Here is a 23,404-nt window from a genome sequence, read left to right as displayed (position 1 = left end):
TGAAAATAATGTTTTACAGTTTGCTTAAAGCCTTCGAAATCGTTTGGACCGGCCCTGCCACTGACTAATTGCTACATGGACAGAAAGCAAACAGAGGCGAGGGCTAGAAGAAAGCCCATGTTTCGTCTTCTTTTCCTCGAACTCACATGAATGAGTTATCTTATTTTTGTTTACGTTAGGATTTTAGCTTGGTGAATTTTTTAAATCATTACCTTCAATTGAATCTTATTCACTAAACATTGTTAAAATGTTAAATTTAAACAAATTCAACCAACCTATCGTCTTCAAAACCACATCGCTATATTGGCCTATGAATTAATTAAAAAACTTCTGCTAGTGTTTTGATTTGAATGAACATAGTTAATCTACAAAAATCACGCGAGCTCTCACGTGAGTAATGGGAAACTTACGGACGAGAGAACAAATCCTGTGAAGTGTGTGAACAGTGAAAGCTGAAGAGAAAAGTCACGTTATGGACGTTATGGTGGTACATGTGAAACCAATCAAAACCCTTATACCAACCCCTCAAGCTATCTTTTCACACATGAAACTGCATGAAACAATTAATAAAGATTAGAAGAGGTTATCAATTAATCAATAGTCCCTATACAATCATGTTGATGGACGTAAAAATGAATTGATACAATATTTAAAAGAAACAAATACTATATGAAACTGATGACGCGGCTAATGAAAACGGAACCCAATTGTATTTTGGGCAATTGTCATAAATACCACTAAAATATGTTTTTATTCCAAAAATATCATAATTTAGTTTTTTTTTCCAAAAATACCATTAAAATAGAAATTTTTTCAAAAATACCACATAATTATAATTAAAGTTCTAATACTAAAAACTAATTCCTAAATTCTAAATACTAAATCCTACCTCTAAAAACTATACCCTAAAACTAAATTTGTCAACTCAAACTTAAAAAAAAAATTCTACATCTATGGTAATTTTGGAAAAAAACAATTTGTGGTATTTTTGGAAAAAAAAACTAAAATTTGGTATTTTTGGAAAAAAAATATTTTTTGTGGTATTTAAAGAAATTTATCTTGTATTTTTGTTACAAATTTATACATGATAAATGCCAATTCTTCTGATAATGTCGAATTGTTTTGCCAAATCTCAATATAGTGAAAATGTGGAGTTTGAAACTCATATGTTTAAGGACATGCAGAGGTGGCAATGTTTACTTGCTCTAAAAAATTCCACCAACTCTGTCTCGGAGGTTTGGTTTCCCAATTTAGAGTTTAATATAAATTATTAAAGTTGACAATATAAAAACAACAACAACAACAACATAAATATGTAATCAGTGCAGAGTAATATATTCCCAATCAGGAGGACACAAATGAGATTCTGAGACCTTTTTTAGGATGATTATTTCATAAAAACGCATAACAAATAGTATTGATATAACTAAACCAATATTCTTAACATACCTAATGAAATAAAACGTAAGATACAAGATTTAATCTCGTGCATCAAACTCACAATCAAAAATATAAGGCGTGAAGGGAAGAGATGCATGCTTGACCCCTCTTGTGCCATTAATAGATTAGAGATCGATGTTGTGTTCCAATGCAGGTTGTTATTATTACACTCACTCACATATAACTCTGTTTGAATATTAAAAAGTTATATATATATATATATATATATATATATTGTTGCTGATCCTTTAAGGGAAGACGAACTTGAATTTAATTATAGGATGCTAAAGTATAATGATGGTTCCTACTTCTCATCTACTACGTCCTAATTATGCCTTAATAGTTTTAGGATGGTAATTAACAAGTAACAACTAAAGGTAGTGATTAAGTATTATGGGACCAGATCTACTCATATATATTTACTAATTAGCAATTATTTAGGCGAAGTATATACTAACTCAGCAAACCTTCGTAAAACCAGTCTTTGTGGTTTTTAACTACTAGGTTTGGGCATTGTTTTTTTTTTTGGATCTGGAAAATAACACCAAATAATAACAAAATTTTATTTCGGATTGTTTTGTGGAAGTTAATTTGAATTATATCATAGATGTTTAAATTACTTAATAAGTTCGGATTGAAAAATTTGTTTTGATTTTTTTGTCCACCACTAGTTTTCAAGCTCGTCAAACCAAAATTGTTTTAGCAAAATCTGAAGACCTTTGGGTTTTCAGTGAACCAAAAGATTCAGGACCATAGAAGCAGAAAAAAGAAAAAATATATGTTGGGAAAAGGTAGAGAAATCATGAGAAATCATATTGTTCCCATCTGTAAATGTCTTTTTATCTTTTTCACCACCCGATTTTTAATTAATCCCAAGCAACAACAACCACTTTATTTCACATCACCTTATAAATTAGTTACCAACCTTCTCCTCAAAGTCCCAACAAAACACACTACACTAGCTCCACCACCTGCTCAAACTCATAGCCTTCTACACACTTTCAAGAAACCAACGCAAGCTGACTTATAGAAATGACTTCAAAAACTTGCCTCTTCTTTATCTTCTCTTCTCTAATCTTCACAAACTTCGCCTTAGCGCAAGACCGAGCTCCTCATGGGTTGGCTTACGAGACTCCAGTGGCATTTTCACCTTCTGCATTTGACTTCTTTCACGCGCAACCAAAAACCACTGATGCTACTTTTGACCCTTGCTCGGAATCCGGCTGCTCGCCTCTCCCCGTGGCTGCAAAGGTTCAAGGAGCTTCTGCTAAAGCACAAGAAAGCGAAGTAGCATCAATGTCAGTTGGTTCTAAAAGCGGAATAGGAGCTGGTAGTGTGGTTGGGATCATCCTTGGACTTGCGTTTGCTGTGCTGATGTGAACCATGATAGGGCATATAGCTAGACTTTGAGTTGTAATGTGTGCTTTTGCTTTCCCTTTACTAGAAGCTTGTATCTAAATATCCATCTGCAGTGGTTAATAGCAGAGTATTTTTCACTGTTTACCATCAGGGCCGTGTTTGAAGGGTTAAATTTGTGGCTTTTAGCCTCAGACTCCCAAAATATCAAACTTTTGGAGACCCACTTTAGTTAAAAGTTTGGTTTAGCGTATTGGTTTATAAAGTGTGTAACTTAGAGTCTATGTTATAGATTTGAATCTATAGAAAGAGTTTGGTTAGAAACCTCGAGTACAAAAGTTTGGTTGACGAGTTTCTTGAGAAAAAGAAAGGGATTATTATTATGTCTTGCGACTTTTTTAAATACCATTTTCAATATTTTGTATCGTTTCAGAACCAAATGAAAAAAAAACTAGATTGAAAAGTCCCTCATTGTTATTATACTTATACTAGTCCAAATGACCCTCTCTAGCCATAACCATGTTTATTACATTACCATTATCAAATCTAATAGTAGAATACTATAAAGGCTCTGAATTCTATAATTGAACCATATTAACCTTTAAAAAAAAAATATTAAACACATTAATAGAAAACTAAACAAACTAATTTAGTTTTTTTGTCAACTCTAGTCTAGTTTAGTTTCATCTAGAATTACACACACACACATATCAATATCTCTCTCTCTATATATATATATATATCTTATAATGGACTTGTAAACATTTTACACTTAGTTAATTATATTAAATGGTTGATTATAAAATAATTTTTAGGAGATATATAGAACCTTTGTAAAAGATGAAGTTTTTAAAAAATAAAAGCAAAATTTATGAAGATCATAACTTTCGAAATTATATTTGTTTGGATTGAAAATACATTATAAGATACGTTTTGTTGAAGTATCATGAATAGTATACAAATTAAAGATTCATTTGAACAAATAAGTGAAAAGCAAATATCATAATCACTAATGATGTCACAAACCAGTATTTTTATTCTTAACTTTATGTTTTAGTTATAATGATGATTAGTATTAACACAACAAAATTTAAAAAACTCGTTTCTTCACATACTAATACCGCTCTCTAGCCACACTTGTAATAGAGTGGGTAGATAAGATAAGTGTTGCTGGTCGACATCGTCCCTCTGCTACAATAGAAAAATAATGCGAAGGTGTGTGAAGAGTGACACGTGAGCGATATGTGTGTTCATACATGCAAGCTCCCTATTCAGGCGTCCGTCACGTGTCCTTCAATTAGTCCTCGCCGCTCCCGTTTTTAAGGTACTACTATCAACTTTCTTTTAGGCGAAGTAACAAAGCCGCGTCTCGTCGGAATCTGATGGAGAAGAAAAAGAAAGGTGATGATGATGTATCAAACTCGAAGCCGCCTTTAATGGCGTTGAACCATGTCTCAAGGCTTTGCAAAGACGTCAAAAAGTCTTTGGAGTTCTACACGAAGGTGTTAGGGTTTGTGGAGATAGAGCGTCCAGCGGCGTTAAACTTCGACGGTGCGTGGCTTTTCAACTATGGTGTAGGGATCCACTTGGTGCAAGTCAAGGACGAAGACAAGTTACCTTCCAACACGGACCATTTGGACCCGATGGACAACCACATTTCTTTCCAGTGCGAAGACATGGAAGCTTTGGAAAAGAGGCTCAAGGAAGTGGACGTGAAGTACATCAAGAGGACGGTGGGTGACCAGAAAGACGCAGCCATCGACCAGCTCTTCTTCAACGACCCCGATGGCTTTATGGTGGAGATTTGCAACTGTGAGAATCTCGAGCTTGTCCCACGCCATTCAGCAGACGCCATACACCTCCCAGAAGACCGACACGCACCTCCAGTTGCCCTCAATGGCTCATCCGACCGTAAAATTCCCCAGCCCAATTCTTAATACTACTCGTTTCGTCTCTACCTAGTCCGATGTTGTGCTAAGCTACCACTCTATTAATCAATGTTTGTTTGGGACGCGAACTCCTTTCAAGTTCCAACCATGAGTGCTAGTAGGTCAGGCCATTTTGTTTTTTTGTTCGGATTCGGTTTGGGTTTAGTTTTTAATAAAACTTGACTGAACTCAAACCGTAGTTATTTCGGTTTTGTTCGTCTTGGTTCGTCTAGTTCAGTTTCGTTTTAAAGTTGGTTTGGTGTTGCTTTGGTTGGGTTTCTATTTGGTTAGGTTTGTTCTGAAAAATGTGAACAAATTCTAATGTATTTTTCAAACCAGCGTAATCTCTACCATAAATTTTGTAGTAACACATGCTTTTTGTCCAGAAAAATAGCACAGTAACTATCAATAACAAAACAAAGTTAAAAATAAAGAGACACGATAAAGAGTGTTGTTGTTAATTTGGAGTAAGTTGAAGGTATCAATATAACTTAAACACTGGTTTCGATTGGTAAGGTTCGGTTGGTTCAGTTAAAATTCCGACCCCTAACTGCTAGAAAGGGTCTCTGTGGTGGCTCCGAATTAGACCAACTTATTTGCACAAACAAAGAAACGCGGGAGAAGAGTATCTGCGGAACTTCGAAAAGAAAACGAGTGAGGAGAAGTGATCACCTGAACTGAACAACTAACTGTAGTCAGAAGAAGTTGATGTTTAGCAAATGCTTTTGCTACTGTTCAAATTCAGTGGCCACTTTGGCCTCATCAGATCCAGAAGAACAAACCTGAGTAGTTTCAGAGAAGGGAATCAAAACAAGAACTAGGCTGGGAAAAGAATATCCACTACCATCAAAGCTAATGAACCAAGAAACAAACTTGAACAATAATATGCCTATAACCTCTACAATGCTTGCATTACTACTCCCATGAAACTATGAAAACATGTTTTCAGAGAAAGTAGAAATACCTTAAATGTCCATGCATTTGAGAAACTTCTTTCACGCACAACTAGGAAAAACCAGGATGCCAATTTAGACCCTCCGAAACCCGCTGCTTGCCTCTCCCTGTGGCTGCAAATGGATCATCGCAGCAGAAACTTCCAATTCCATTCAGCCTGGTATTTAAGCTTGATACATGATAGAGAAAATATAAAAATTTCCATCTGCAGTGGGTAATAGCAGAGCGTTCTAATGTTTACCGCATAATCAAATACTGATCGCCTGCCAAAAAGAAATCAAATCTAGCATAATATAACAAGTCGTACGCCACAACATCTCAATCATTAAGCCAAAACAACAATAACCTCTGATAACATTTTCAGTAACTAAAACACAACAAACAATTCTCTTCTCAAGAAAGTAGACAAAACAAGAATAGTGCTGTATTCAGTTATAAGGCCATAACAACCAAGTTGTCTACATCTCAAACAAACTCGTAGTATCATCAAGAACACGAAAACAACAATCGAATTCATGAGCCTTGTAGAAGTTTCACATCTTCAGCAAAAGAACTATTATCCATCTCTACCATTTACGAGAACTAAGATACTCAATGGCAGGTTCAAAAGTCTGATCCACAGCTTTGTTCCACAGAGATGCAAATTCCATACGATACTTCTTCCCGAATATGCGATCTCTCACCTGAGAAGACAAAAACAATCCTAAATTTCAACTCAAAGCTACTAGAACCATAAGTTCATCTAAGAACCTTACAACCCCTAATATCAAAAGGCAAACTCCAAATCCTAATATCAAACCCCTTAAATGTTTTCAAAATTGGAACCCTAGATTCTCATCAATTGAATGATAATTTTAGGGATTTGTAAACGTTTGCGACAAATAGAGGGGGAAAAAGAAGTAAGAAATAACCTGAGATTGATCGAAGGATTGAGATTTAGGATCAGAAACAGATTGATGGATGATGAGCTTTCGCTGCTCGTAAACGAGGAACCCAGTCAAGGCGCTACCAAGAGTGAAACCAAGAAGACGTTCCTGTAGAAGAAATCGTTTAAAACCAACGGATATAACAAATTCAATTCTTAGAAGAAACAAATAAAGGAATCTGGAGAACGAGAAGAAGAAACCTGAGCGAGAATGCTGATCATGGTGAAAACTCTCTAATTTGATTTTTGCTGGGATTTGATTTGAGGGTTCTTTTGTTTTCTCGAGAAAAATAAATTGAAAATTGAGGAAGACGACTATGCAACGAGACGAGAAAGAGACGTATAAAACTGGGCCAACTATGGGCCTTAGCCCTTAACAGTTAAACAATAAGGTCACCTTTTTCTTAATTTTTTTTTAAATTTTTTAAAAACATTATAATTAATCGAAAATACTGAGTCGTCGTCTCACAAAAAGTCACTTAGAAAAACAGGAATTTTTTTAAACAAGAGTGCTGCAAAAAAAGATTCGTCTTCAAGTGAATTAAATCCAAGTGTGATACATTCAAACTTGGATTAAAAAACTAAAAAAATAGCTTTTTTTTAACCTTTTTTTTTTTTTTTTTTTCATTCATCTCTATTTTTTCATTCTCATTCATAGCCAATTACTGTCTCTACTCTGAACCGGCTTAAAGCTATTTTTAAGCCGGTTCTGCCCCACTCGAAATGACCAGTGAGGTAGAACCGGCTTAAAAATAGCTTTAAAAGTTATGGTTCTGTTCAATTTTGAGAGAATAGACCTTAACTAAATAAAATAACTTTTTGTAATTTTTTTTTGGACTTTAAAATATACTCTCTCCGTTTCAAAATATAAGATGTCTTAGAGAAGTTTTTTTGTTTCATAATGTAGGATGTTTTCAAGTTTCTATGCAACTTTTAGATTAGTTTAGTATTTTATATTATGCAGTATTGTTTCTGGTTGAACTTGTTAAAAGTAAAGATTTCTTAATCTGCGTGCCTTAGTTAAAACATCCTATATTTTGAAACGGAGAGAATACTATTTTCTGCTAATTTAATATGGTTTAATGCAAATGCACATCTTGCATATGTCTATTGTTGACATTGTCAAATTTTACATGAACTAAAAAAATTTAAATTATACATATATCTCATCTTTAAAAGGGATTCGTGGCTTAAATTTAATTAAAAATAAGTTTGAGTTAAGGATAAAATAGAAAATTAGTTTAAAAGTCACATTTAAAAATGACATTTTGTCAAAAAATGACCTTCTTTATGATTGATCTAGAATGACACCAAAAGAGTGATATATATATATATGTATATATATATATATGTATTTATATATTAAATAACTGTATTTAAAGCGTTTTACAACCGCCTATTTTTCATTTGATATGTATACTATATTTTTCTATATGACATAATTAAATAAACATATAAAATATATATTTCTATATGATATCTATATAATATATTTTTCTATATTTTACAACCGCCTATTACTTTGCATGTAAATATGAAGTTTAACCATATAAAATAAAAGTCATAGATAGAGTCATATAAGAGTTCCAAAATAAATATTCATACAATTTTTAAAGTTTCTAATTTCATTCCATAAAATATTTGTTCAAACTATTTTTTGCTATATTCGTCTATTAGAGATCGTCTGATCATGGAGAGTTAACTCGATGATTTTATATGTAAAAATCTACAAACTATAAGAAGACAATTAGCCACAGTTTAGATATCCTTTGAAAAATGTGCTAAGTTGCACAAATATTCCTCGAAATTCTCATATATTTTGATAGATTAACTTAGCCACCTCGAGTATTATGGATTTGTAGTTGTTATAGTAGACAACTATTGTTGGTGTTAACATGTTGCTACATCTGAAAAACAGAGAAACAACTATGATTATTTCGTTTTTCCATTATTTTTTATTTCTTTATAACATTTTTTGAAATATATATCATTTCAAAACTAAATATTTATAATTCAAATTTAAACATAGAAATATATTAGATAAACTTTTATAAAATATTTTAAAAGTACATAATTGGGTTTCTATATCACCTTTGAAATATTTTTCTTAGATTTTTATATTAGATAGAGAGGAATAAAATATCAGAAGCCTCTTAAAGAGTTCAACAATGGACATCCCTCATTCACAAATGGTTGTTGTTCCCTCCTCTCTACAAGCAATATCATGTTCCACTCTTGTACCAAGGTGAACCCGTGGAGCTCACCTTGAAGAAAGAAGAGATGACCACCCTCGTTGCCTAGCTGACGGACTAATAAGTCCCCAGAGCTTTAAAACAGCCTCACTCACACATATTTCATGCATAAGCCTAAGTTCACTGAAATTTTTTGGGAAGATTGGTCCAAATCTCTTGGGGAAGAGAGTAGGGTGAAATCCTTGGAAGATTGTGCTTTCACCAAAATCTACGAATGTATTTTAGAAGAGAAAAAAGAGGAGTAATACTATGGTATGTTTTTAAACTTTACAAGATGATATAGACAACCGTTGTTCTTGTTTAAGAGTCTATTATGACTGTTGTATTACTTGTATGTAGGAATGGTTGACTCTAATAAAGCAGCTTGAGCATAAATTCAAGTGGATCACTGTCGATGGTGTTAAATAGGAGGAAGTTAACTTCAAAATTGAGCCAAGCAAGATTTTCACCGGTCGAGGAGAACACCCAAATGTAAGATTTATATGGGCTGAATATTTCTTGATACGTGCATCTTGAGATCGAGGTTAGGGTTTGGTTATAGTATTTGTAGAGACATAGGACACCCATATCCTTGTATTTGATTTCTGATGGGAGTCGAGAGCTATATGTACCATATAAAGGGTGAATATTTTTCTTAATCATCGAGACTATGTACAATGGAGGTGTTGAATTATGAATTCAACTATTGAATTCATACAATGAGTGTGTTGAAAAATAAAAAATAAAATCTATCTGGATTGAACCATGTTGAATAAACATAAATGGGGACCAGTAGGACACATGATGCATTATTATTGGTTGTTAAAGTTTTTTATACTTCTAATTTCATCCTAACTATTTGACATCATCCTAACTATTAGACTCTTCTAATTTCATCCTAAATGGTTGTTGTTCCCTCCCCTCTACAAGCAGCATCATGTTCCACTCTTGTACCAAAGTGAACCCGTGGAGCTCACCTTCGAGCAAAAAGAGATGGCCACCCTCTTTGCCTATTTCACTCAAACATATTTCATCCATAAGCCTAAGTTCACTGAAAATGTTTGGACAGATTGGTCCAAATCTCTTGGGAAGAGAGTAGGGTGAAATCCTTGGAAGATTGTGATTTCATCAAAATCTACGAATGAATTTTAGAAGAGAAAAAGAAGAGTAATACTATTGTATGTTTTTAATCTTTACAATATGATATCGACAACCATTGTTCTTGTTTAAGAGTGTATTATGACTGTTGTATTCCTTGTATGTAGGAATGATTGACTCATATAATGCAGCTTGAGCATAAATTCAAGTGGATAATTGTAGATGGTGTTAAATAGGAGGAAGTTAACTTCACGATTGAGCCAAGCAAGATTTTCACCGGTCGAGGAGAACACCCAAAGGTAAGATTTATAAGGGCTGAATATTTCTTGATACATTCATCATGAGATTGATGTTATGGTTTGGTTAGAGTATTTGTAGCGACATAGGACACCCATATCCTTGTATTTGATTTCTGATGGGAGTCTAGAGCTATATGTACTATATAAAGGGTGAATATTTTTCTTAATCATTAACACTATGTACAATAAAGGTGTTTAATTATGAATTCAACTGTTGAAAAATAAAAAAAATATATGTGGATTAAACCATGTTAAATAAACAATAATGGAGACCGCTAGGACACATGATGCATTATTATTTGTTGTTAAAGTTTTTTATACTTCTAATTGCATCCTAACTATTTGACATCATCCTAACTATTTGACTCCTCTAATTTCATCTTAAAGGGTAGTTGTTCCCTCCCCTCTACTAGCAGCATCATGTTCCACTCCTGTACCAAGGTGAACCCGTGGAGCTCACCTTGGAGCAAAAAGAGATGGTCACCCTCTTTGCCTATTTCATTCACATCTATTTCATCCATAAGTCTAAGTTCACTGAAATGGGCAGATTGGTCCAAATCTCTTGGGAAGAGAGTAGGGTGAAATCCTTGGAAGATTGTGATTTCACCAAAATCTACGAATGAAATTTACAAGAGAAAAAAAGGAGTAATACTCTTGTATGTTTTTAAACTTTACAATACGATATCAACAACCGTTGTTCTTGTTTAAGAGTCTATTATGACTGGTGTATTCCTTGTATGTAGGAACGGTTGACTCATATAAAGCAGCTTGAGCATAAATTCAAGTGGATCACTGTTGATGGTTTTAAATTGGAGGAAGTTAAATTCAAGATTGAGCCAAGCAAGATTTTCACAGGTCGAGGAGAACACCCAAAGGTAAGATTTATAAGGACTAAATATTTCTTGATACATGCATCCTGAGATCGAGGTTAGGGTTTGATTAGAGTATTTGTAGAGACATGACCCATATCCTTGTTATTGATTTCTTATGGGAGTCGAGAGCTATATGTACCATATAAATGGTCAATAGTTTTTTGAATCATTGAGCCTATGTACAATGGAGGTGTTGGATTATAAATTCAACTATTGAATTTAACAATGAGGGTGTTGAAAAATGAAAAAAAATATATGTGGATTAAACAAAAATGGGGACCAGTAGGACACATGATGCATTATTATTAGTTGTTAAAGTTTTTTATACTGCTAATTTCATCCTGACTATTTTACATCATCCTAACTATTTGACTCCTCTAATATCATCCTAAAGGGTTGTTGTTCCCTCCCCTCTACAATCAACATCATTTTCCACTCTTGTTCCAAGGTGAACCTGTGGAGCTCATCTTGGATCAAGAAGAGATTGCCACCCTCTTTGCCCATTTTACACACATATTTCATCCTTAAGCCTAAGTTCACTAAAAATGTTTTGGCAGATGGTCCAAATCTCTTGGGAAGAGAGTATGGTGAAATCCTTGGAAGATTGTGATTTCATCAAAATCTACGAATGAATTTTAGAAGAGAAAAAGAGGAGTAATACTCTTGCATGTTTTTAATCTTTACAATATGATATCAACAACCGTTGTTCTTGTTTAAGAGTCTATTATGACTGTTGTATTCCTAGTATGTAGGAACGCTTGACTCATATAAAGCAGCTTGAGCATAATTTCAAGTGGATCATTGTCGATGGTGTTAAATAGGAGGAAGTTAACTTCAAGATTGAGCCAAGCAAGATTTTCACCGGTCGAGGAGAACACCCAAAGGTAAGATTTATAAGTGCTGAATATTTCTTGATACATGCATCCTAAGATCGAGGTTAGGGTTTTGTTAGAGTATTCATAGAGACATAGGACACCCATATCCTTGTATTTGATTTCTGATGGGAGTCGAGAGCTATATGTACTATATAAAGGGTGAATATTTTTCTTAATCATTGAGACTATGTACAATGAAGGTATTGAATTAAGAATTCAACTGTTGAATTCATACAATATGGGTGTTGAAAAATGAAAAAAAATCTATGTGGATTAAACAACGTTAAATAAACAAAAATGGAGATCACTAGGACACATAATGCATTATTATTGGTTGTTAAAGTTTTTTATACTTTTAATTTTATCCTAACTATTTGACATCATCCTAACTATTTGACTCCTCTAATTTCATCATAAAGGGTAGTTGTTCTTTCTCCTCTACAAGCAACATCATGTTCCAGTCTTGTACCAAGGTGAACCCGTGGAGCTCACCTTGGAGCAAAAAGAGATGGTCACCCTCTTTGCCTATTTCACCCACACCTATTTCATCCATAAGCCTAAGTGCACTGAAAATGTTTGGGAAGATTGGTCCAAATCTCTTGGGAAGAGAGTTGGGAGAAATCCTTGGAAGATTGTGATTTCACCAAAATCTACGAATGAATTTTAGAAGAGAAAAAGAGGAGTAATACTCTTGTATGTTTTTAATCTTTACAATATGATATCAACAACCATTGTTCTTGTTTAAGAGTCTATTATGACTGTTGTATTCTTTGTATGTAGAAACGGTTGACTCATTTAAAGCAGCTTGAGCATAAATTCAAGTGGATCATTGTCGATAGTGTTAATTAGGAGGAAGTTAACTTCAAGATTGAGCCAAGCAAGATTTTCACCGGTCGAGGAGAACATCCAAAGGTAAGATTTATAAGGGCTGAATATTTCTTGATACATGCATCCTGAGATCGAGTTTAGGGTTTGGTTAGAGTATTTGTAGAGACATAGGACACTCATATCCTTTTATTTGATTTTTGATGGGATTCGAGAGCTATATGCACCACATAAAGGGTGAATATTTTTCTTAATCATTGAGACTTTGTACAATGGAAGTGTTGAATTATGAAGTCAAATATTAAATTCATACAATGAGGGTGTTAAAAATGAAAAAAAAATCTATGTGAATTATACCATGTTGAATTTTTTCAAAATGTTGAATAAACAAAAATGGGGAACAGTAAGACACATGATGTATTATTATTGGTTGTTAAAGTTTTTTATTCTTCTAATTTCATGCTAATTATTTGACATCATCTTAACTAGTTGACTCCTCTAATTTCATCTTAAAGGGTTGTTGTTCTCTCCTCTTTACAAGCAGCATTATGTTCCACTCTTACTGTATTAAGGTGAATCCGTGGAGCTCACCTTGGAGCAAGAAGAAATGACTATATTTTGTGGCCTATAGATATAGACCTCATATTGGGTTGGAATGATATAATTCAGAATAAGTATAGGGAATGATTTACTTTCTCCAGTCTATATATTTTTAGTAATTCGAACTGAGATAAGTGAAAAATATTATAGCTCCAAAACTGGTTTTCCTACCAGTTTAACATTAAAACTATGGGGAAAACATTTGTTCGGGTTGTATATATATATATATATATTACTACTTGTTGATTTAATAAACAGACAAAAAAAAGATTAAAAAATGGCATAAGTACATCTACAAGTGTTATAAATAGAAAGGAGAAAGAAAGAAAAAAAAGACATGCATCCAAGTTTGAAATCTGAACGCTGCGTAATGCGTTAGACATGGGTGGATCAAACGAAATAAAATAACTTTTTACATATTTGTTGATTTTACAATTCAACAGAAACATGTATTTGTTTATTTTGATTTAGCTTCTTCCATAACCATTCTCTCCCTCCCCTTTGTTCTTCCGTAACAAGAAAAGCAATTCCCCAATTGGTGTATTGATCAATCCACATTGTGTCGCAATGGCGAAAAAGCTCGGTTTCATTGTTATGCTATCAATGTATCTCCTCCTAACTCTCCAATTTGCGCACGCTCAGGAGGATTCTCCGTCACCAGCTGTCTCGCCGGGACATGAATCTTTAAAGGATTCTTCTCCTTTGCCACCATCTTCATCACCGGAAGCAGATTCTCCTCTGCCACCGTCTTTTTCACCAGAAGCAGATTCCCCTCAGCCACCGGTTTCATCACCTGAATCCTTCGCAGATTCTCCATCACCTTCACCGCCACCTCCTCACCCGGAATCTCCCCCTGCTCCGTCACCATCTCTATCATCTCCTGGACAAGCACCCGCTCCTGCTCCATCTGACGATGATGACGACGATGATGATTCTGACCCGGAAACAGAGTATGCTCCATCTCCTGCACCGGAATTGGGGATGTCAAATGACATCAAAGCAAGCGACGAGGGCGGCGATGAATACGAGGACACAAATGGTGAAGATAGCGGAATGAGTGGATTGAAGAAAGCCGGAATCGCCATTGGAACAATATTGGGAGTAGGAGCGATTGTTATCGGAGCTCTTATTTACAAGAAACGAAGAGATAACATGACCAGAGCTCGTTACACTTACTTTACTGAAGGAGAGTTCCTTTAAAAGAGCCATGTTTTTTTTTGGATTTAAAAAACTTGTTTCACTTCTCAAAAATGTAAAACATATATAATCCTTAAACTGTGTTTTATGTAAAACAAAAATAGTTGTTGCTTGTTCTTTTGGTGCTACATCATTGTCTTATAGAGTTTATTGCATATTCTTACCTCTCAAGGAGCATTACCATTTCACAGTGGTCAGTGTGGGGAAAAAGGTCAACGGCCATAGCTTTGACAGGTCTAAAAGGCTCAGAAGTTGGCATTGACTGGGCTCTACGTCGAGCCAAACCGGCAATGCCTATTCTCTTGTTCCCTCGGTAACTTTTGTTTCCTCTATCCGCTTCATCAAATGATGGCGTGCAAAGCTCTATCGCGTTTGCCACTAGCGTTTCGGGGTTGCACGAAATGTACCTGCATCAAAGCAAAGATGGGCAATTCTGGTGTTAAGCAAAGAGAGGAAACAGAGTCCATGTAACCGAGTTTGTGGTAGCGAGTGTTTAGAGAAGGGACTAACACAAGCCTCTTTAGCCGGGGATGGGTTCTAAGAGCTTTGATTACAGCTGGATGAAGTCCAGAACGAGGTGGATCAACTATAGCAACCACGTTTTTGAACTGTGGTTTTATAGATTTTTCCGGTTCTATGGACGAGGAATCCTTCTGTGCATTATCTTGAAGGTCTTCTACTCCAGTGTATGGAGGAGGTAGGTTTTGATCAGCTACATGCTCTGAGTTTGACATTTCTTCTGTTGAGGGAATTTGTTTGTCGTTAGCATTACTTAAAGGCTTAGCTTCTTCCATTTCAGTCACATCGAAGTACTGTTTAAGTAGAGAGCTCATCACACTCTCTGCCTGTATAACAAAGCCAACAAACTACCATGAATAAAGATTAAGATAATGGAACCAACTATGAGATATGTTATTGTCAAATACATGCCTTTGCGCAGATGAACTTGCAGTTGCTAATGCCATTGATCGTTGCATTCCGTTCAGCATCTACTACAGCCGAAGCATTCATTTCTATGCCAATTACCTGTAAGAGCCTAATAGGTTAGCACCAAAACCTTTAACACAGCACCAGTTGTACCCACTTTTATAGTTTTGGTCACCAGATGTAGTTAAACAAAGTATAATTGCTTCAACCAAATCAACAAACACGGTAAGGATTGGTACTAATCGGTTTTGCAAGTTCAAGTAGCAGAGTANGCATTCCGTTCGGCATCTACTACAGCCGAAGCATTCATTTCTATGCCAATTACCTGTAAGATCGTAATAGGTTAGCACCAAAACCTTTAACACAGAACCAGTTGTACCAACTTTTATAGTTTTGGTCACCAGATGTAGTTAAACAAAAGTATAATTGCTTCAACCAAATCAATAGACACGGTTAGGATTGGTACTAATCGGTTTTGCAAGTTCAAATAGGAGAGTATTTACCATGCCAACACGATGTGCCAGTGTAAGCCCGATTGTTCCAGTTCCACAGCATACATCGAAGAGTAAAGTGTCGGGACCAAGGTCAGCCCAGTCTCCAGCAACTGAGTATAACTTTTCTGCTGTGACAGTATTAACCTGGATATTTAGTTTTCAAATCAATTAAACAATATTCAAAGGAATTTTGAAATGTATTGTTAGTGAAGATCCAGTTATTACCTGAAAAAATGCTGTTGGGGAAATGCTGAACCGAAGGTTGTTAATATGATCATGAATCCGAGCTTCGGTCAAGACATTGGTGGCCTGCTCCTGATTTGTCCCATTATCTGACATTGGAATAGGCAGCACTTGCAGTGGAGCATCGGGTGGTGCAACATTTGATATTCCTGTGTGATTCTGTGAAAGAGCGATAGAGGCAGTTAATAACAAAATGGGACTTAGAACTAGGAAACTGTATTATCCATTTTCTTTAAATTTGCTTAAATAAATAGTGAGGATAAGTAATCACCTGAACAACTAATGCNTTTAGTTTTCAAATCAATTAAACAATATTCAAAGGAATTTTGAAATGTATTGTTAGTGAAGATCCAGTTATTACCTGAAAAAATGCTGTGGGAGAAATGCTGAACCGAAGGTTGTTAATATGATCATGAATCCGAGCTTCGGTCAAGACATTGGTGGCCTGCTCCTGATTTGTCCCATTATCTGACATTGGAATAGGCAACACTTGCAGTGGAGCATCAGGTGGTGCAACATTTGATATTCCTGTGTGGTTCTGAGAAAGAAGGATAGAGGCAGTTAATAACAAAATGGGACTGAAGAGCTAGGAAACTGTATTATACATTTTTTAAAAATTTGATTAAATAAAAAGTGAGGAAAAGTAACCACCTGAACAACTAATACAGTCAGAGGAAGAGTTGGAGAGCTTGCTCTAGCTCCTTCAGCAAACGCTTTCGCCATTTCTTTAAACTCAGTTGCCACTTCTGCCTCATCAGAACCTGTTAAACATACCTGAATAGTTTCACACGAGATAGAGAAATTAAAACAAGAAATAATAGTAGGATGAATGAAAAACATCGAATACCATACAAGACACAAACCTGAACAATAAGCATAACCTCCGCAATTCTTGTAACGGCATCTTCATCATTTGAAAACACGCCGGGTTTCCTCCCTTCTCGAACCTAATATAATTATTTTGAGCAAAGTATAAGAAAAGTATTAATTAGGTAAAGTCATGCTCATGCTTGAGCTATAATATAACAGCATTTCCTGCAATACACATACCGTGAACTGTCGCCAGAACCCACTATGGTGAAACCTATTCCAAACTTGGAGCTTTGAGTTTTCTATAACCTTCTGAAAGATGGAAGCATATTGAAGAGCAATTTTAGAGATGTTGGGGCAATTCACAGGCTCCTCGACTGCTGTCACACCCGCACTGGAAAGATCTTGCATTAGTTTTTCCCGTGACAATAAGAAAAACGCAAGTTTCAGGGAAGAAGAAAGTATGTCTACCAAAAGTTTCCTAGACTGAATCCAACAGTTGGCTTCCCCAGAACAGATAATCCAACCGAGAACTCACACTTGTTCCTGTAGCCATCTGTAATCGGTGATTCTATTATGCCCTCGAGATTGCATGAAAGACCACCTAAAGATTTTATGTATGAATTAGAATGGAGATCACAAGTATTAACTTTGCCAGGATGCAATTAAAACTTCAAAGAGATATACCAACCAACACCTAAGAAGTGTAATCCCAGAACACAACAATGATTTGTTTTCTTACCTCTGTCTCTAGACGTAAGGACCCATTCTGGAAGTGAACCCCCATTTGGACAAGCTTTACGCGCACTCCTCGCCTGCCAAGAATTTATATTTCCAATCAATATCACTCTGTTGAAGTTGAAACTAACAAACACCAACGCAAATCAAACATGAGAAAATTACTGACAAGTTTTTTCAGCATTTGCGCTACAGAAGCCTTTTTTTGTTCAAGCTGGTCCGCATAAGGAAGGTCAGCCAAGGGTGTCACAGCTTCACGAGCACTTTTAACGGATTTTTTCGTTTCCTTCTTGTCGAATGTACGGGGAAGAACATCAGCGATCTTCAAATTATTGCTATTAACAGTTTTCCCATCCAAAATCTGCAAATAAAATTCAACAGATTAACGAAACAACATTCTCAGATATATCTCAAAACATATAAGCTCAACAAACAAACCAAAAAAACCAACCTCCACGCCGCTCTGCAATTGTTCTGCATTCTCAAATGTCACAAAACCAACCATCATTCCTCTTCTTTTCTTTGCAGACTTATATTGAACTCCCTACAAAGATGAATGAATGAATCAATCAATCACTGAATTCGCAAAGTTCTATTCAACTACACTAACATGAACACATTTAATTCAAATTCCTCAAATATAAAACCAAAGACTAAGACTTTATTTACCTGCTCTCCTAAGAAGGTCTTCAATTCATCTGATTGCCATTTTCTAGGTAAATGCACCAAACATTTACTTAGCGACAAATCAAAAACACTACCATCATCATCGATTGATTCCATCATCTGCTCAGTGAACAAAACCTCTTCATCTTCTTTCACTTCGTGCTCAGTCATCTTCATCGCCTTGGCCTTCTTACCACGCTCAGAAGTCGGATCCCAAGTATTATCCGGTTTCATTCGGAGCTCTGCCTCACCGTGAGCGTACTTACACTCGTTCCCATGGCTACACGAAGCCTCACGCCTAAAGTAAGAACAAAGACTCGTCTTCCACCACGGCGAAAGAGTAACCTTCGTCTCCGACGATTCGAGATCGGTCTTCTCGTCATCGGCTCGTTTCCGTTTTACCCCGACGGCTTCGCTGTTATCCGTTGGTAGTGAATCGGACGATTGAATTGGATCGAAGGGAGAAGGATGAAGATCTTCGATTGATGATGTCTCCATTGGACTTGGCTCGGCCGGAGGAGGAGGTGTTAGGGTTTTGGTCGCTGATGGAATCCCATTGATTTCTATTGACGATGTTTCCATTGGAAGAGGTTCAGTGGTGGTGGAAGGAGTCTGGGAGGTTAGGGTTTCGACGGCGGACGAAGGAAGCTCGTCGATTGATGATGATGACGCCATTGGAAGTGGCGGTTGATGCTCGAGAAAGTGATGGAGTTTCAAATCGTATCAGAGACTCAGACCATTAACCCTACCCGGTTTAGATGATTTTCGTTCAGTCCAATCATCTGAATTTAATTAATTAGTTTCGGTTTGGTTTTAAATTTTCTATACCAATTTTAGTCTCCCAATCCTATTTATGATTTTAGATTTTTAGTATAAAGTTACCGACAAATAGTGACCTTTTTTATTTGGTGTAAACAAATATTCAAAATTGATTCAAAGACCATATAATAAAGCTACATTATCCATTTCATTTGCTTTATTTTCAACAATTATTACAAACTTATTATGTTAAATCTGCGGGAGCTTATGAACAAGAAGCTTCAACAGCTAAGGTCTTCACGACGCCACGACAAGGTTCTCCGAAGACTCTAGTCGAGACTTCAAGATTGCAACTCCTCAAACCAATACATGCCTGTCATCATATGTCACACCCAAAGTATAAATAAATCGAGAGGAAATGAATGTCGTTAGGATAAAAAGAGTAGATAAAAGTGAGATGAAGACCTTTTGAACAAGGGAGAGAGAGCGAGAGCTGTTGCAATGGCCGTGGGTGAAGCTACCGCAAGTACCTTTTGGTGTACCGAAGCTTGCAAATTTTATAGAAGATATGACCTGAGTGGAGACAGGACATTGTAAGGAAAGAACCGGTCTGGTTCTCTTTTTCTTCGAGATTTTAGAGCCGGAAGTCCATGTGTCCACAGGCGCTGGATGAGACTGTGACACCATTAGACACAGGCTGCTTCCTGTTTGTTTTGTCGTGAAAGATATTTGTGTTGGATCTCCTCCCATCTCTTCCAAAAGAACAAGTGTGTTCTCGCTCGGTTTTAGCCACGAGCGAGGTACGTGATACCTACAAAAGACAGTTACAGTACTTAGGCTTATTGAAGAAGCGTTTAATACAGAATAATCAACGTCTGTGAAGATTACTACTTACAGCGTCTGTGAAGGTTTTCCACAGTTCTTGAGGCATTTGTTTGCACTGTAAGATCCTCTGTAGTCACATGAATCAGTGCAACCGTTGTTTCCTGCGATACTGGTTGGCCAGTACCTACCTATGCTCTGTCCATTCACCCACGCAATACCCTTTCCTGTACCCGTGAAGTCTATCGCTACTGGCTCGCTTCCAGAAGGAGCATCAAATGTTGTTTTGTACCAAACTAGTGGCTGTTTAGTGGGCAAAGGAGTCTTTGAAACCCATTCAGAAGAATCTCCAGTTGCCAAACCTGTGTCTTCCCCTTTGAGTCCAACCTGATAAGTCCATTGCTGTGAAGCCAAATCTATTGAGCTACCACTTTTTGCACTTTTAAGTGTCACAGGTCCGGTTATACCGGCTCCCACTAAGTCAAAGAAAGCTCCATAGTTCTGGGGAATAAGTAAAATGCATTGATTGAGTTAATCCTGCCTAGTAAACATCTTGTGCATTAATGTTGACATTTTCTGCTATTGGAGAATCCAGTGTTTTGCAGATTAGAAACGAAGATAACGTACCGCAAGCCCTACGGTCACACTAAGGAGATCAATTGTGTTCTTCCCGGCTATAAGATCAATCGGGATATCTAAAGTAATCTTTTGTTTGCCATGTCCGCTTCCTGCAACGGAAAAAGTGTGTATCACTAATATAGTCAAGAAACTCAGTTCCAAACTTAATTTCAACTGCTTGTGAAAACTCAAGAGTAATGATGTACCTGCAAGTTTTCCATTTATAAAAGCATAGACCACTTGACCAATAGATTCAATGTGAAGGACGGCTTTAGATCCTTCATCAAGGAAAGTCTCATCGCCTTTAATATCCATCCTGTTAGAGATTAAAACACACACATAAAAGCTCTGTTAACTAACATAAGGAATGGAGGAAGTAGGTATAAGAACAGAACCAAGCATCTTTTCCAAGAAGAGAAATTGCTGAGAAAATTGGCCTAGGCCTACACTACCTTAGGGAATACCACAAATAATCGCTTTTGTCAGCTGTTGTGTTGATCTGCTCTAGCAATCCAGGTTTCAAGAATGCATCAGTCTTTGAAATTCCAATAGGTTCTTTAATATAACTCCATTGTGAACCTAACTCCCCAGATGAACCACCATCAGGCTTCAATGATTGACGGGCAAATGCGGCAGAAACGGTTGCAGAATTTATCTAGATATGCAGAACATATATCAAAATTAGTCGGTTGTTCCTAAGGGAAATATGGTAAGTGGTAATGAGCTTAACAGTTTTAAGATACTATTGAACAGACCTTTGCGGTGTTGAAAGCTACATTTTTGCAATCCGGCAAGATGCTTACGGACCATGCAGGCAAGTGATATGATTGTCCATTGAAAGTCACAGTTGCATCAGATTTCGTGCCAACATTTGCAAGAAAAGCAGCACATGTTCCAGATGTCTTATATACAGCAGCCTATAAAGACAAAAGATTACATATTTAGAATTACCATTTTTTTCTGGTTAAAATCAGAGCATTTGTCAAGCAGCAGAATAACATGAAAGTATTATTACCTCCAAATTTGAACCCAAAGATGTAATTGTTGGATCTGAGGCAATCAATGAGCCTTCACAAAGCTTGATAGCCTTGTGTAGATCTCGCAAGTGTCCCCATTTTGGTTGTCTAAGAAGTCCTGCAACAAAATGAATCACATGTCTTCAGTAATCCACACACTTTTGTGGTAAACAAAGATGTCCCCAGTGGTAGAATCCATACCATATTCATCAATTGGAGCATCATAGTCATAACTAGTCGAGATCAAGGGTCCTCCACTTGTTCTATCAAAGTTTGTTCCACCGTGATACTGAACCAAACAAAACCAAAACAACTTATCTAAACACTTTGCTCAATATTGCCTTGTGGAACTTAATAAAGAAAACAATTGGCTTTTGTTTTGTTTATTACCATGTAATAATTCTGGAAAGTTCCTCCTCGTTGGTAAAACCGTGCAACTGCGAATGCAAGATCTTCAACTGGCCTGTAAGGAGAAGGATCACCAAAACCAAGGAACCTGGTACAAGAAAGTAAGTCAAAATGCCATCTTTGGAAACAAACAAATTAGTAAGACAAAAAGAGACTGACCATCCACTCCAGTTCTCTGTCCACATCTTGGGTTTATTTTTTGAGTTAGGAGTAAACTGGTCACAGTAGAAACCATTGCATGTGTTGATCTACCAAGAAAAAAAAAAGAAAAAAAACAAACAGCAAGAAAGTCTCAATCAGAAAGACTAACCACCACAAAATTTGACACACTACCTATCCAAGAACTTACTACTACTACCACATTCAATTAATTACTAAAGTAGTTAGAATCATTAGAAACTCACCATGGGATCAGGAGCATCTGCTTGCTGACACATGTTCCAAGGTACTCCAGTATCTAGTGAAAGAGCCATAGAAGCAGACCACTTGATATAACTTTTCGCAGCAGCACCATACGCTGAATCAATATTCCCGTATTCATTCTCAATCTAACATCAAACAAAAAAAACACAAAAAGAAGAATCCTAAGAGATGTTACAATACAACAAGTAGATTTTTCAATTAGTTCTCAGAGAAATAATAACCTGAGAGAGAATGATTGGACCTCCTTGTGATGCATAAAGCTTTTCTTGCTTCATCAAATCAACAATCTTAGTGGTAAATCTCTGCATTTCCGCCTGCAACACACACAAACCAAACCCATCTTCTAACAACTACACAATACAACTAAAGAAACCAAAAATCTATAAATGACACATCACCTAAACCATTACCTTAAATGGCTCATTATCAGTTCGAAACTTAATCCCAGGTACAAAATGCAGCCACACTGGGAAACCACTGTTGCACACACACAGAAGAAAAAAACAATCACTCAAGAGATATTAATAAATCAATCAAACCGAAGACAGATTTTAACCCGAATTTTTTACCCGTAATTCCATTCAGCACAGACGTAAGGACCAATTCGTAGGTGAACATAGAGACCAGCTTTAGCAGCTAACTTAACAAATTTCACTAAATCGTATCTTCCTTCAAAATTATACTGCAAACAAAAAATTACAAACTCAGAGAAAACTCCAAAAATAGATAATAAAGGAAAAATACAAAAAAAAAAAACCGAACCGACCTTGTTTTTCTCCGGTTCGTGACCACTCCAGAACACGTACGTCTCGATAACATCTAAACCACCGTCTTTTGATTTCTGTATCAGGTCTGGCCACATCTGCAACACCAAAACCAA

At 36.2% G+C, this 23,404-nt stretch overlaps 6 protein-coding genes across 9 annotated transcripts in view; 3 read left to right on the top strand and 3 right to left on the bottom strand.

The window, feature by feature from the left end:
- LOC104750055 lies at positions 2,343-3,179 on the top strand. The gene has a single exon (XM_010471781.2). It carries the CDS (start codon positions 2,473-2,475, stop codon positions 2,818-2,820), a length of 348 nt encoding a protein of 115 aa, XP_010470083.1. The 5' UTR covers positions 2,343-2,472; the 3' UTR covers positions 2,821-3,179.
- Positions 4,124-5,094, top strand: LOC104750054 (lactoylglutathione lyase-like). The gene has a single exon (XM_010471780.2). It carries the CDS (start codon positions 4,179-4,181, stop codon positions 4,731-4,733), a length of 555 nt encoding a protein of 184 aa, XP_010470082.1. The 5' UTR covers positions 4,124-4,178; the 3' UTR covers positions 4,734-5,094.
- Positions 5,983-6,915, bottom strand: LOC109129567. The gene is made up of 3 exons (XM_019237917.1): positions 6,805-6,915; positions 6,590-6,712; positions 5,983-6,361 (listed from the first exon to the last, which is right to left on the bottom strand). Exons 1-3 carry the CDS (start codon positions 6,823-6,825, stop codon positions 6,245-6,247), a joined length of 261 nt encoding a protein of 86 aa, XP_019093462.1. The 5' UTR covers positions 6,826-6,915; the 3' UTR covers positions 5,983-6,244.
- LOC104750053 (mucin-1-like) lies at positions 13,690-14,632 on the top strand. The gene has a single exon (XM_010471779.2). It carries the CDS (start codon positions 13,971-13,973, stop codon positions 14,601-14,603), a length of 633 nt encoding a protein of 210 aa, XP_010470081.1. The 5' UTR covers positions 13,690-13,970; the 3' UTR covers positions 14,604-14,632.
- Positions 14,645-19,229, bottom strand: LOC104750052 (zinc finger CCCH domain-containing protein 24). Of its 3 annotated transcripts, XM_019237903.1 has the most exons (14): positions 18,482-19,229; positions 18,264-18,356; positions 17,982-18,173; positions 17,817-17,889; positions 17,546-17,678; positions 17,315-17,468; positions 17,128-17,211; positions 16,916-17,038; positions 16,247-16,423; positions 16,031-16,165; positions 15,816-15,852; positions 15,531-15,589; positions 15,111-15,445; positions 14,645-15,007 (listed from the first exon to the last, which is right to left on the bottom strand). In XM_019237903.1, exons 1-14 carry the CDS (start codon positions 19,151-19,153, stop codon positions 14,761-14,763), a joined length of 2,514 nt encoding a protein of 837 aa, XP_019093448.1. In that variant the 5' UTR covers positions 19,154-19,229; the 3' UTR covers positions 14,645-14,760. The 3 variants fall into 3 exon arrangements, with proteins under 3 accessions (XP_019093448.1, XP_010470080.1, XP_010470079.1); XM_010471778.2 differs by lacking the exons at positions 15,816-15,852; positions 16,247-16,423 and adding an exon at positions 16,626-16,802 and having other exon boundaries at positions 15,531-15,626; XM_010471777.2 differs by lacking the exon at positions 15,816-15,852 and having other exon boundaries at positions 14,723-15,007; positions 15,531-15,626.
- Positions 19,390-23,404, bottom strand: part of LOC104750051 (beta-galactosidase 8-like) — a 4,758-nt gene continuing 743 nt past the window's right edge. For both annotated transcript variants that reach the window (XM_010471775.1, XM_010471776.1), the window contains 16 exons: positions 23,291-23,386; positions 23,094-23,206; positions 22,935-23,001; positions 22,746-22,838; positions 22,506-22,649; positions 22,261-22,349; positions 22,084-22,189; positions 21,895-21,982; positions 21,693-21,811; positions 21,433-21,594; positions 21,130-21,332; positions 20,884-20,993; positions 20,687-20,787; positions 20,133-20,560; positions 19,703-20,048; positions 19,390-19,610 (listed from right to left, as the gene is read on the bottom strand). In XM_010471775.1, coding sequence (XP_010470077.1) covers positions 19,503-19,610; positions 19,703-20,048; positions 20,133-20,560; positions 20,687-20,787; positions 20,884-20,993; positions 21,130-21,332; positions 21,433-21,594; positions 21,693-21,811; positions 21,895-21,982; positions 22,084-22,189; positions 22,261-22,349; positions 22,506-22,649; positions 22,746-22,838; positions 22,935-23,001; positions 23,094-23,206; positions 23,291-23,386 — 2,373 coding nt within the window. In that variant the 3' untranslated portion in view covers positions 19,390-19,502. The remainder of the gene's footprint in view (positions 19,611-19,702; positions 20,049-20,132; positions 20,561-20,686; positions 20,788-20,883; positions 20,994-21,129; positions 21,333-21,432; positions 21,595-21,692; positions 21,812-21,894; positions 21,983-22,083; positions 22,190-22,260; positions 22,350-22,505; positions 22,650-22,745; positions 22,839-22,934; positions 23,002-23,093; positions 23,207-23,290; positions 23,387-23,404) is intronic.

This window comes from Camelina sativa, chromosome 16 (genome assembly GCF_000633955.1).
Source record: "Camelina sativa cultivar DH55 chromosome 16, Cs, whole genome shotgun sequence".
Lineage (NCBI taxonomy): Eukaryota > Viridiplantae > Streptophyta > Magnoliopsida > Brassicales > Brassicaceae > Camelina > Camelina sativa.
Note: the sequence above shows the minus strand (reverse complement) of the source record. Positions and strands in the feature narration are given on the sequence as shown.